This window comes from Solenopsis invicta, chromosome 8 (assembly GCF_016802725.1).
Source record: "Solenopsis invicta isolate M01_SB chromosome 8, UNIL_Sinv_3.0, whole genome shotgun sequence".
In the NCBI taxonomy this organism is placed as follows: Eukaryota; Metazoa; Arthropoda; class Insecta; order Hymenoptera; family Formicidae; genus Solenopsis; species Solenopsis invicta.
Window position 1 is genome coordinate 17,183,576 of NC_052671.1, and position 14,700 is coordinate 17,198,275.

At 27.2% G+C, this 14,700-nt stretch overlaps 1 protein-coding gene across 3 annotated transcripts; it reads right to left on the reverse strand.

The window, feature by feature from the left end:
- Window positions 1-2,723: 2,723 nt before the first annotated feature.
- On the reverse strand, window positions 2,724-13,989 carry LOC105197183 (histone-lysine N-methyltransferase E(z)). Of its 3 annotated transcripts, none has more exons than XM_039452612.1 (12): window positions 13,725-13,989; window positions 8,984-9,297; window positions 8,659-8,910; window positions 8,368-8,584; window positions 7,040-7,063; window positions 6,735-6,835; window positions 6,485-6,662; window positions 5,671-6,045; window positions 5,105-5,395; window positions 4,850-5,032; window positions 3,316-3,481; window positions 2,724-3,234 (listed from the first exon to the last, which is right to left on the reverse strand). In XM_039452612.1, exons 1-12 carry the CDS (start codon window positions 13,858-13,860, stop codon window positions 3,174-3,176), a joined length of 2,298 nt encoding a protein of 765 aa, XP_039308546.1. In that variant the 5' UTR covers window positions 13,861-13,989; the 3' UTR covers window positions 2,724-3,173. The 3 variants fall into 3 exon arrangements, with proteins under 3 accessions (XP_039308546.1, XP_039308547.1, XP_039308548.1); XM_039452613.1 differs by having other exon boundaries at window positions 2,973-3,234; window positions 7,040-7,060; XM_039452614.1 differs by lacking the exon at window positions 7,040-7,063 and having other exon boundaries at window positions 2,973-3,234.
- Between the last annotated feature and the right edge of the window lie 711 nt (window positions 13,990-14,700).

Consider the following 14,700-nt stretch of genomic DNA (forward strand, 5'->3'; position numbering starts at 1 on the left):
TTTTAGGAGATACTTTAGATCTGCCGAACCGAGACTTTCGACAAACTTGCCGTCCAACCGCTTTCGCAGCCGCGAAGCTTGCAACTGGTGGCCGAATTCCCACGTCGAGATCGTCGAGACGCTTCCCTACAATCCCTTCGCGGTAACTCCGTTGTAAGCTGCGCGAAAGCTCGTCATTCGTGACGCTTTAATCCAGGCGTGAGAGAGCCTCTTGCAATTTTCGCGCATTTACCCGTGCCTTTGACGCACATATAATACCCTTTCATAATCACTACATTTAAAATTAATTCGTAATTAATTAATAAGATACGAAAAAATCGATTGTATCAAGCTGAAAAAATCTGATAACATTTCACAATTATTATGTACCTTTAATTATTGAAAAAATTATATGTGGAAATCCATACGATTTTCTATAACAATTTGAGCCAAAAATCTAAGTCCTATGTGGTAACATTATGAATTACTACGATTTTTTATAGAGATATGTATCAAAAGTATAGATTGCGTTGATTTTTATGTATATATAATTGTACAAAGAAATACATGTCAAATATATCTACATATATAATTATAACTGTTAATTCACGGTACTCTCAAATTTTTATTATCCATTCAAATTGCGTAGACTACCAAGTCATAGGACACCAATATTGATTGATCTCTAATCGTACGAGAACTAGTACTTTGTAATGAAAGCTTTCTGTTAATTAATACATGTCCATACCTAGCTGTGATAAATTAGTTCAATAAATACGTGATAAAAAAATAAAATATTTGTATATATAAAATGTAAAAATTAGTAAAAACTGTAATTATATATATATATATATATATATATATATATATATATATATATATATAAAACTAAAACATATTTTTTATAAATGAATATAAAATGACAGTTTTTACTTATTTTTACATATAGAATAGCATAAACAATTTTTCTGTTATTCGTTTTAATATATTAAATAACAATAACATATAAAATATACAATGATATAATATAGTCAATTCTACCTTTTATATACAAATCTAATTTATATATATATATAAAACAATCCATATATGAATTCTTATTTATAAATGTCCACGTGGATTATAGGACTAGATTTTTGGCCGCAAAATTTCGATTACATGGAATCCCAAATGAATTGGGATCTACATGGTTTCCTATAGAATAAATGTATATAAATTTTCATGTACCGTATGAATTTTCATGGATTTTGAATATTCTATAAGGATTCTTACGTGGATTCTCATATTTCTACAGAAATCCATTTTCAATATGGTTTTATTATGCCCTAAAATTCGTAATTTGATCTTACACGGTAGAAAAACATTTTATATTTGTTAAAATTGGTCTTTGTTAAAATTTGAACATATTTAAGTTAATATAATAATTTGAATATTTTGTATTAAAGTGATATTTATTTTTTAATGGTAAAATAATAATTTACGGATGAATAAACAAATAATATAAAACAATGTACTTTTGATACATAAATTCAAAGATAAATAAATAAAATATACGTGTAGTTATATTATAAATGTTAATTTTACTACAGAAGAAAAATATTTCCACAAAAAAATATAACTTTGTTTTACTAATTACATAATATTTGTATTACTTTCTACTATATTTATCTTGTGTTAAATTTAATACAAAATCCTTTTCTGTGTAACATACAATATAGATACAATATAGATAACAAATAAATAAACACAAAATGTAATGTTGAAAAAAGAATTACAATTTTTGATAAATGAAATTTTTATATCTTTTAAGAATTTTTTCTATAACTCTAAAGAATTTTTCATATTTTAATTTTACGAAAATTAAAAAAAAAAAAATAATTTAAACCTCTTTAGATTTTATAAATTCTTTCAAAAATTATAAAAAAAATCTTGACAATTTTATAGAATCACAGAAATCATATATTATATATGCATTTAGATACATACATATACGTATGTAAAAAAAATTGTAGGTATATATATATATACACACACACACACACACACACACACACACACACACACACACACACACACACACATAAGATTTTTTTGTACAAAAAATATTTTCCCCACACTTTTGAAAAGCATTTCCAATTCATATAAAAAATCTATGAAATTTTTTCTATAAAATAATGTTTACCAAAAAATTGATTTATTATACGTTTTCTGAACTTATTAAATAACATAAACCTCGTACAAAATAATATCATAATGTTAATATCAACAATATTACAATATTATAGATATCAATAGAAAATTTTTTGACTTTCAATTTTTTATTTTCTTTTTATAACTTTTACTGAAATTATAAATTGTGTATGTTATTTATTGTTATATTCTCCATGTTTCGCACAAAATACAAATATTTTTTTTCTTTTTATGAGGTACAGTTTGTAAACCTGTGTTGTAACTGCAATTTGACTATGGCCATTAAAATTACTTTAATTCCTTGGTTAATTAATTAAAAATTAATTAATCAAATAATTACATAATTTTTATAAAACAATTACTATCTATATTCTCATGACACCGCATACACATATGTATATACATGAATAAATATGCAGTCATTTTATTTTATGTACACAAATTGTAACAAAAACATTCGTCCTTGTAAATATAAATTAATATAGGTTACACAAAAAGAGTACAGAAATGGCTTGAAATATTTTTTAACAAATTATACAGATACGACTAAAAAATAAGATTGTTAAATACTTTCAATAATATATTTGGAATTATCTCAGTCTGTTTACAATAATGTTACAACACAAACTGATTTACTTATCTATTAATTATCCATCGTATACTTATATTTTACAATTTTATTGCTTTTCTCATTTCGCAATATTATAATAATATTGCTACAGTACTTTCTTATATGTTAGATTATGATAATCATATAAAACTAATATATAAAGAAAAAAGGAATTGCAAACAGTCTATTAATGTTATAATACTAAAAGATTTGTTCTATTTTTATTACACAAAATAAAGACATTGATTTTAATTAATTAAACAAAGAAACATATACTTCCATTATATTAACAAATGAATCAGACAAGTGTTTATTTTGTATTTATTTAATCTCCAATGTTTCAGTAGTATAACGTATATGTGTTTTATATATATGTATGTATATATATAAACCCTTAAAGAAATTCCATTTCTCGCTCGATACCAACAAATTTAAGTTGCTCCGTTGGTCCATATCTAAAAATTGTTACATTATTAACGTTACAATTTATACAGTTTCAAGCATGCGATGTATCAATTAATATTACAATAATATACCTGTAATCAAAAAATAATTCTTCACCAGGTTGGATTGCTCTCTTGGCAAAAATACCTATCCTGTGGTCACCGTTCACCATCATTACTTTCGCATAACAATTAGGATTTATCGAATGATTAGCGAATCTGATTTTATTTCCTTTTCTTGTTGCATCAACGACAAAATCTAAAAAATTTGCAAAATGGTTCGTATTAAAATTAAAAATAAATATGGATAAAAGTCAATAACGAGATGTCAAATATAAAATGCACATATGTATATATATGCACGTATGTATATATACATACATATATATATATATATATATATATATATATATATATATCAATTTTAGTCCTGTTTAATGTTTATATAAATATATTATATATAAATAAATTATATATATGTATATAATTTATTTATATATAATATATTTATATAAATATTAAGCAGTACTAAAATTGATTTAACCTCTCACATTTTTCAACAAATGATATTAGAAAGAAAGGGTTAATAGGAGTTAACGTGATAAATGTGCAATTCTTCTTAAATTAATTTCAACTAGCATTAAATCAATGCATTTAAACGTTTCGATTATAAATTTTTGGTTATCTTCACTAAGGTATGTTGAAATTTGATGCGGCGATCAGTCGATAATTATGTCACTAGTAATTGTATTAAAATTAACGCTACAATTACCGCGCTGACTTCTATTAGTCCGTTCTGATATCATTTAATAAAACAAAACATTTTAATTTCATTAGGAAAAACCAAAAGTAAAAACACGCTTTTGAAATGTAGTTGCAAAAGGTAGTCCTTTGTGTTCATATTAAGAATCCTAAATCTTAGCTTCAAACACATTTTAGTTTTCTCAAAAATTAATAAAATATAAAAATAATGAAGCTATTGGATCCACTAACTATTTGGCAGTATGATAAATCTTAAAGAAAGCAAGAAAAAGATTAAATATCATAATTTTCCAAGCTTAATCAACTTTTCTCAGTACAAATAAATACAATATGGATCAATGCATTTTCATCACTACAGTACTGATTAATCTCGACAGTACTGATTAATAGCGTTAACTCGGATAACCTGTATTCGCATTAATCCAATTTGTATCTATATACATCAGAAAAAATCAATTAAGCCCGGAATATAGTAATATTTAACTTTTTTCTTCTTTTTTTAGTTTGATTATTCTGCTAATCAGCAGAATAGTCTTGATTAATTAATCTAATAATAACTTTAAAATTTTCTATCAAACATTTTCATTTTCAAACATTTATTATCCATTTTTTGAAACTAAGAGTCTGAAGCTAGGATTTAGGATTGTTTTATATGTAGAACTACCTTTTGCGACAAACTGCATTTCAAAAATGCATTTCTGGTTCTCCTCTTGTTAATCTGGTTTAATACATAAAAGAAATAATAATTGTTCTAATTATTGTTCATGCTATTTGTCTTTGTTTTTGTTTATTTAGAAAATATCTTTTAATTTATCTTGTTCTTAATTATTTGCTCTCTTTATGATTATTAGTACATTGTACTTACCATTATTGAGATTGAAAAGAAAACTACACATATATTTGTCGTACACCTTTCCTCTTCTATCGGCTTCATCTTGACTGATAATTTCGCCGCAGTATTCCGAGATAAATTCATTCTTTGCCGCTGACTCTTTCAGGAAAATCCCCCAACCTGCTACGTCTGAGGGTGCCATCAGGAGATGCTTGTCTACAAATATTTTTTTTAATGTATCTTTATTATTTCTAACAAAATAATACGTTTAAAGTTTATTATTCTTACGAAGGCCTCGTTGTACGCTGACATTCTTGCAGGATATTTTAGTGATATGAAATTGATCAGCGCCACACGTTTGACAAAGATCCGGGTCACATTCTCTCACTGCCAAATAACACGGGCATTGTTTCGTGTTGCACTGAGCTTTACACCTACAACCAGGAAATCGATTTTGGCACTCGCTACTACACTGACAGAATTTCTCGCAAAAGTTCTGTGCCTGTATGCAGGGACACGAGTTGTCACACTGACGGCCCGGATGATCACAAGGCGCAAAATTATGCACATGATTAGCACCTGTCAAAATAAATAATTAGAAATCGAAAAAAATCGTAATTTGACCTTAATTGATATTTATTAAAAAATGTCATTATTGATATTCGTGGGTTTAGTGTATTCAACTAAAACTTTAATGTATTTTAAAGTTAACGTAATTAAACTTTTTTTTTATTTTGAAGGTTGAATTGCAAAGAATAAAATTATGTAACTTAAAATTACCTAAGATAAAAAACATCTACTAGCCCTTTGAATTATCATAATTAGATTAAAATTTGTAAAATCGATTCATGTACCTGAATCTTTCTTAAGTTGTATCTTTCTGCAGTGCATGGACCACAACCGGTGCTTTTTCTTCTTTTTTCGCGGTGGTGTGAAGTCCTTCAGATTTTCTATAGCAGGAATATCCGAAGCCTCTTTTTGTGCAAATTCATACACCTCCTGGCAAGTTTTTGTTAACATTATTTGTGCTAATGCGCACGGATTACCAGGCAAGGCTTTGTGAAGAGCTCGGAACAGGCTTTGTTCCGAGCCCGTCCATGAGTATTCACTTTCTGTCTTAGTTCGTTTGCCAATTCCTAACAGTGTGAAGGGTGTCTGATTTTCAGGTTGTGCTTGATCCTCCATCATTTCTTCGGACTTAGGGTTTTTATTAACGTTTTGTTTAAAATCTAATTTGAATAATAAAAAAAATTCTTAGAATTTTATTTAAATATATACATAATATCTGTAGCAAAAATTTTAATAAAATTCTGATGATATTTTGTAAAATTTTATGTTTATTTTAGTATATTTTAAATTCATCAAAGTTTCATGAAAAATTTATAATAATTTAATAAAATTTCCTTATTTTTCCATTAAATAATATTAATAATCCTTCGTATAAATTTTGTTACACTTTTATTAAATAAAATATCCATTTTTTATTAAATTTAAAAAAATTATATATTTACCCAACTAAACAAAATTATATATGTATATATAATAAAATTTTGTTACATATATTCTCGAAATTTCAAATTTAATAAAACATTAAGTTCATCAAAATTTCATCAAAACTTCAATAAAATCTTTTTACCAGGAAACTTGATAATGGATTATAATATTAACCTTGACAACTGCCTCCTTGACCGTATTTATTACTATCGTTGCTATCCTCGCTGCTCGCTTCATTTCCAGAATCCACACTTGCTTGTTTTCGTACTTTCCTAGGACCACCGCGTTTCTCGTCGCCTTCTTCTTCTTTCGTATCCGCTGCCTGTGCTGCCAGCTTTTCCTTCATCCCATCCTACATAAAAAATTAGAATATCAACTTTGTATTTCAAAAAGACATTGTGCTGATATATAATGTGTAACATACCAAATGCATGTAACATTCTGTCCCGCAGGGTTCCGAAAATGGTTTTAAATCGGGTCCTTTCCGTTTCAGCAAATTTGGACCTGGATGGCAAACTTGAAGACCTACAAGCAACATCATAAACTTACTATGAATGTACTCTCGTCGGCTGATTCTGTATAGTGTTGAATGAAGAAAAATTTAGTAGACAGCGATGAACGATGAATGAAATATGATTGCAGATGAGCCCTTGACGATGCCTCTGTGCTAAACAAAAAAAAAGCTTCCGATCGATAATGCATTAGTTTGTATGCAATGTTGTTCTTTACCTTGCGGCGAGGTCCCCCTGGCTGCTACGATAAATCAGGAATCATAAATTATTGTAATTAATAAACTTTTAATTTAGAACACTTAAAATATTTTACAACACTTTAGTAAGTTGTATTTCAGCGAAGTATTCTTATATTATTAATCTACTTTATTTCTAAAAATACTATATTATTATTATAAATAAATAAGCAGAGTTGGGCAATAACTAGTACAAAAAATTAAAAATCAAATAATAAAATTAAAAAGTTAATAATTTTTAATCATTTCTTAATAATTTGAATTAGATTATTTAAGTGTAATCATACAAATAAGTAAAAAGCCCCAATTACAGTCAATACTACGGTTAATAACTTTTAAATTAAATTTAAATAAGTTAATTTTAAATGACTTTTAAAGTAATTATTTTTTATTAGCGCAAAATCAATATTTAACGAGAAATATTACTTTAAAAAAATTCTTATTTGAATAGGTGCACAGACTTTTAGACATCATATCTTATATGCTTTCATTTGATTGGCTGATATTGCTGTGACTTCTATACCCGCTACACTGTAGAAGAATCACATTAGTTAATATACATCTCACTGTATGTACATACATACGCGCTGCTCGAACATAACTCAAATATTGTGAAAAAGCATTTTAGTTTTATCCCATAGTTTTGATAATAATATACAATGTGTAAGAAAAATCAGTATCAACTGCTTCGTTCTACTCACATATAAGGTATGACGTCGTGACTAATAAAAACGCGTCATCAGATTGGCGTTAGGAATTCAAATTTTCCCTTTCTTTGATTGAATACATTTCATGTTTAAATAATATAAAATTCAAAAATTACTAATTTTTAGAAGAACTACGAGTTTATTTACTCAATAAAATTTCAAAATTTAGAAAAAATATTAAAACCAGGTTGAATTAAATTCAAATAAGTTTTAACTTCAACTAGTTATTTTTAAAACACCTAAACTTTAAATAATTAATTTTAATTATTAATTTATAATTTTAAGTTAAAAATTTATCTATGTAAAAGAAAAAAATAAATTTTCAAAAATTATAAAATTCTAATTTAATACAAGTACACTGCTTTTTTAAATTAATTTTTAATCTAAAGTTAATCTTAAAGTATCTTTTAACTTTTTGTTTATGCAATCTTAAATATAACTAAATTAATTTTATAAGCTATTAATTTAAAAATTTGGTCTTAAAACATTTTTAACTTACCCAACCCTGATAATAAGTACCACAGACAATATTACTTTTTAGGATTAATGCTTCACAAAATACAACTTAAATAATTAAGAAAGTTTTATAACAGTATACTCACGATGTAAGAAGCAGTCGTACTTGAAGCATCTTCTGCAGAACAAAGTATGAAAAGAATGCATTGTTTGTTCCCTAGGTACACTTCTTGCGTTTATACCATCTATATTAGGCGTACATTCTGGTGGCAAAACATTTGGATCAGATCTTTCAGTCAATTCAATATACTTTTCTTTTAATTCTTCAGGTCGTCCTTTATCGGGAAACATGCTCGATATTGCCTAAAAATAATAATTATAGAACAATTATGTTGTAGGATTTAACTAATATTGATTATGGTATTTAATTTATTTACATTAAATATATGCATCGATGGAAATGGAGTAACCGCTGTCTTCCCATATTCAGTTTTGTCTAACTTTGTTTCAGATTTTATTTCAACATCCTTCTTCTCATTTTCTTTTTGATTTTCTCTTTCCTTTAAAGGTTCTTTCCCTTTCTTTATTTGTTCTCTGTCTTTATCATCTTTTTCATAATTTGCTAGAGCATTCACTAAATCAACGAAGATGGAGTCGTCCATAAAACCTGATTCTCTGTCGCCGTGCACCTGCAACAATAAAATTAGTGACAACAAAATTTATTGCGCAACTACTAATGCAAACTTTGACTATCCTCAGTACCTTGCCATCATAATTTTTTATAAGCTCTTCAATAAAAGTGCCATCCTGATCCAAAATCTCATCGCCCATATAAGGAATGTTATGCAAAACAGTTTCATCCTCTACCATAAAGTTTTGCTGAATGGGAGCCCATGTATACATGGTTGGTATAGGAGTCACTGCATTAATTATTTTTACAGGACAACTTTGCACATCGCCGTCAGGACTAGTAATTTCAGCTTTTTTCATGCAGGAAAGATGGGGTGGAACGTCTTGCATTGCTAACCACATTGCTTTTCCATCTGTCCAGCGTTTTTGTTCAGCCATAAGAAGATCTGTTCAATAAATAATCTTAAATATTTGTTACAATACAAAGTTGCATGCTAACATTAACAAGTAGCTATTATCATTTTTAGTATTACAATAGTACGTTAAACTGATAAAAAAATTAATATAGAATGTAAAAAAATAGATAAAACCAGAAATTTAATAAATTTTTAAAATGATATTAAATATAAATTAATTTAAATTTATATACATCTTTGTAATTTATTAAATTAAATTAAAAATAATCACTTAATAATAAGTGAATTCCAGAAAGGAAAAAATGCTGCAAAAACATGCAAATCAATTCGTTTTTTTTTTTTTTATATCATACAATGTGTGTGTATTTTGGTTCAAACGATTTAAAAGCAGTGATTCCAATCACTAATAAACAGTGCTCTGGAGCCCCCCCCCCCCCCGGAAGAGTCTGATCAAGAACGTAATTCATTATAAGGAACCAAATAAAATATTTATTGCGGATTTATATTAACATCAATTAAATAACTCAAGAATTGGAACAAACATGTTCATATACTAGCAAAAGAGAACGTCCTGTGAAATTGTTGCATGACAACACCAAGTTACACTTGTTTCTAAGACAAAAGGCATTATAACAAGTCTTGACTGGGATGTCTTATAGCGCCAGCGTATTCACCAAATATAGCTTTCGGATTATTACTTGTTCCGATCAATGCAACATGCTTTGTCTGACATGCACTTTTAATCAGTAAATGAAATCCGAAAATGGTTTCATCATATTCGAAGACAGCATTTTTCCAAAATAAAATTCGTAAGTTACCCGAAATATAGTTTGAAATTATAGAAAGTAACGGCAAATATTTTAATGGTAACATACTGAATTACTTTCTTTGAATTATTTTATTTTAAAATAAACTTTAAATTTAACCGAAAAATTTAAATTATTTATTTGAATAATTAATAAATATGCTATAAAGATTTATCTATGTCTGTATATATATATATATATTTCTATTTACTAATCTAATGAATAAGTTATAAATTTTTATAGTTACAATAATGTTATAATAAAAAAATCATACAATTTACTAATTATATATATGTGAACTTATTTGTGTGTGTGTGTATGTGTGTGTGTGTGTGTGTGTGTGTGTGTGTGTGTGTGTGTGTGTGTGTGTGTGGGTGTGGGTGTGGGTACACATATATACATACATACATACATACATACATACATATATACATACATACATACATACATACATACATACATACATACATACATACATACATACATACATACATACATACATACATACATACATACATACAAATACAATTACTTCAGATTATAGAGAAAATAAAGATTAAAAATAAACATATTTGCTATTATTAAATTCATTTTCACATGCACTTAATAGCAACATTTTCTAAAATATACTAGAGAAGATCTAATAAAAAAAATTATTTTATATTAAAAAGACTGATAATTTTATTTAACCTAGGATCAAGATTAGAGAAAGTTTACAAGATCAACTTTTTCTTAAATAAAGTGTTTTTTACAGGGTGTTAAAAAAAATCATTTATATGGTCGGCATTTATATGGTAGTTAGTACATATAAATATTGATTGTGAGTAAAAGAATTTTAGTAAACATAGGTTGAAAGCTGAATCGTTTCTGATATAAACATTTTTGTATATTAGTATCATGAATGACTATAACTATCACAAATAATGATTATTAGTCACCACAGTTCATTATTGTAGCTCTATATTACATTTTTTACAACATTATATTTAATTTATATTTATATTTTCGTCATAACATCCTACTTGTAATGGTTGCGTTTTGATATACATTGCTAGTACTAAAAATCTGTAGTTCATGTTATGTATTCTATAAATTTTCAGTACTGGCAGTGAATTTCGTAACACTACACTAATCAAAGAAAGAAAACTGTAAGGTATCATATGGCTTAGATCAATAATGTGTACACACACACACACACACCAATAATATTTTTTTGGTACTTTTAAAATTTTAAATCATAAATTTTAACCCATCTACTAAACTTCAATTCACAAGCTATAGTCTTAAGAGAGAGAAAAATTAAGAGAAGATTATTTAACAAATTATTGATGAAAACAGTTCTTTGTATACTTTTATACATATGTTGGTATGTCAATAAACATGTCAATATGTTAGTAAACTCTTAAATGAAACATTTGATCATTTTATTATCCATTTTTTAACCTTTTTGTGAAAAAGAAGAAACATAAGTAGGCTATACTGAATATCCAAATCTAATCAACGATCTAAATAGCACTTTTTCTAAAAACTTTTACTGTACCTATGTAAATAAACTGAAATTGCTCCATATTTGGAATTAATATTTTGAAATGTTTTCTATTTTGAATCTGCTCAGTTTTTATTTTTGAATTTGTCAGTAAAAAATTAGAAAACAATTTGCAAATCTTAGATAGACCATGTAGGGTACAGTTACCTAACTTAAAAATGATTTTAGTATTTTTTTTTTAAATCATAAATTTAAAATACAAAAAATTATATAAAAAATACAACAAATTATATAAAAAATTCTGGGAAACAATTATACCAGGAATGTTACAATAGGTTGATAGGTTCTGAAGTTCTCAGAACAGAAGAACAAGAATGTTCGATTAATTTATTAGCTTTAGAGTTGTGAAGTAAATATATAATTTTAGTAGCTTTAAAATTTAAAAGCGAAATATCTCAAAAACTGAAAGTTTAACAAAAAATTTTGTATAACAATAATTTTGTTCAAGGAATTATAAAACAAAAAAATAAGGATTTCTGTTTTAAAAGATAAAGTAAAAATTTCTTTCTGATCTTGATCTAAAATCAAATAAAGATCATCATATGGTTGCTTCAATACTGAACAATTTTTGTCTGAACAACTTTTTAAATTAGACCTTACCCTGTAAGAATTAAAATAAGGTTCACTCTGTAGATAGACACACACACACACACACACACACGCGCGCGCGCGCGCGCGCGCACGCACATGCACATTTATATTTTATTTTATATATATACATGTGCGCGCGAGCATGAGAGAGAAAGAGAGAGAAAGAGAAAGAGATGGAAAGTGAGAGAAAAACAAAGACAGAGAGAGTGTGTCTGTGTGCGTGTACACTATAATACATGTACATGCAAGGTGAATCTTATAATTGTAGTTGGTGTCTTCTCTTATGGCAAAACATTGACACAGGAGTTAAAACTCACCCTATATATATATATATATATATATATATATATCTTTTCTACTAGAATATTGTAAAAAATTTTTATAACAAATAAAAATGACAACAAAATAATTTAAAAATAATAACAGTAAATAAAATAATATACTAATTATTCAACAAACCCTCACATATAAAATTAACAAATAAACAGGAAAATAAAGCTGAAAGGTCATCTGCAGTTATGAATGTGTGAATTTATATAACAATTAATAATAAATTTTTTAATGAATTGAATAAAGATCCAGAGTTCACAAATGTTTTAGGTCAGTTTTGAATCATTACATATATATATATATATATATATATATGTATGTATGTATATATATACACACGTGTGCGCACAAGCATAAGAGAGAGAGAGAGAGAGAGAGAGAGATAGTGCAATTATATAATACTAAGGTTGTTTCATATCTTAAATGATACTTGTGTTAACTCATCACCATATTGTATTAATAATTCTAAGCTATTTAAATGATAACTTTCATTGGAATAATTTTTACTGCAACATGTTTTTTAACATTATCTGCTTGATGTTTGAAGAGATTTATATACATTATTATCACTTTTTGGGCCTTCATTGAATTCTTACACAAATGCATATAGAAATTCTAAGAAAAGAAAAGATTACTGGGGCATTTTTGGAAGAGCAAAACTATTGTAGTATTATATAATTGTGCTGATAATAGCTCAAAAAGGATTAAAAACATTCACAAACATGGACCTTAATTGTAATGGAATTTCATTAAAAGATTATATATTAATTGTTTTATAAATTCATACATTAATAACTGTGATTCTGACAGCCCTGTTCTCTTGTTTATTTGTTAATGATATTAAAGAAGCAACCTACAATGTATTCGCTAAACCAATATTATGTTTTATATAAAAATCTATTCATAATTTGTATATGAAATTGAAATACAGATTAAAAAGGTGGTATTAAATTTGCTTTTTATGAATAATAAATTTGTGTACTTTTTATTTTTTCCTCTTTTTCTAATATTTAATTAGAAACTATCCTATTTTCGACAAACGCATTCATAAATTAAAGTATGATATGATGCAAATGCACTAAACATCTATTTTTGTAAAAGTACTGTAAAAAAAAAAAATATATATATATATATATATATATATATATATATATATATATATATATATAATATATAAAGCTTACCTGTCATAACCTTACGATTCTGGTTCCACGCGATCTTAACTTCGTCCGCTCGTTTATAACGTTTCATTTGCCGCAATCGCATATATTCCGATTTTACTCTCTTTCTCCATTCTGCTGAAACTTTAGCTTTCGACATAATAACATAAATATACAATTCTCAAGCACGAAACTAACAGACGCTATTCTATATCAAACAGAAATCGCCATTTGGCCATTGATCGCCATGACAACTGACAACGCTCATAGGCTGAGTTTCATAAAGCCCATTCCACATAAAATGCATGGTATGGTCTATTACACATGAAAAACATAACAAAACATAAGAGTAATAGACCAATGAACATCCAACATAAAAACACCATATTTATATACATAAATTCTCATTGGTATAGCCTCCTTAAGGGCCTCGCACATGAAATACATAACAGAACATAAGCGTAGCATAAAGCCTCTGAACTAGAGTCCTATATAAAAAGAGAAGCGACATTGAACTCCCACCACAACCTTCAGTATCCAATTGAGTCCTCCATCGCCGTTTTGGGACCGCTCTAACGTCATCAAAGACCATTCGTATCATTCTGCAAACAGCTGTGGTCACAATATGGCTGCTCGCTTAGCCAATCAAGTATCAATCAGATTACCAATCAGAGCTTCGGACATCAATGTCGCTTTTCTCTTTATATAGGACTCTACTCTGAACCAAAAGGAATCTTATGTAAATTAATATGGCGACTTTATGCTGGATGCTCATTGGCCCATAGGTCTTATGTTGTGCTTACGTTACGTTATGCATTTCATGTGCAAGGCCCTTTATGCTATTCTTATGTATTCTATGTATTTTATATAGAATAGGCTTTATTTTTCACTATTAAAAGATTTCGCACATTATATGCATAACATAACATAAGCACAACATAAGACCGAAGCACCAACGAGCATCCAACATACGAGGTGTGTTCAAAAAATAACGGGAATT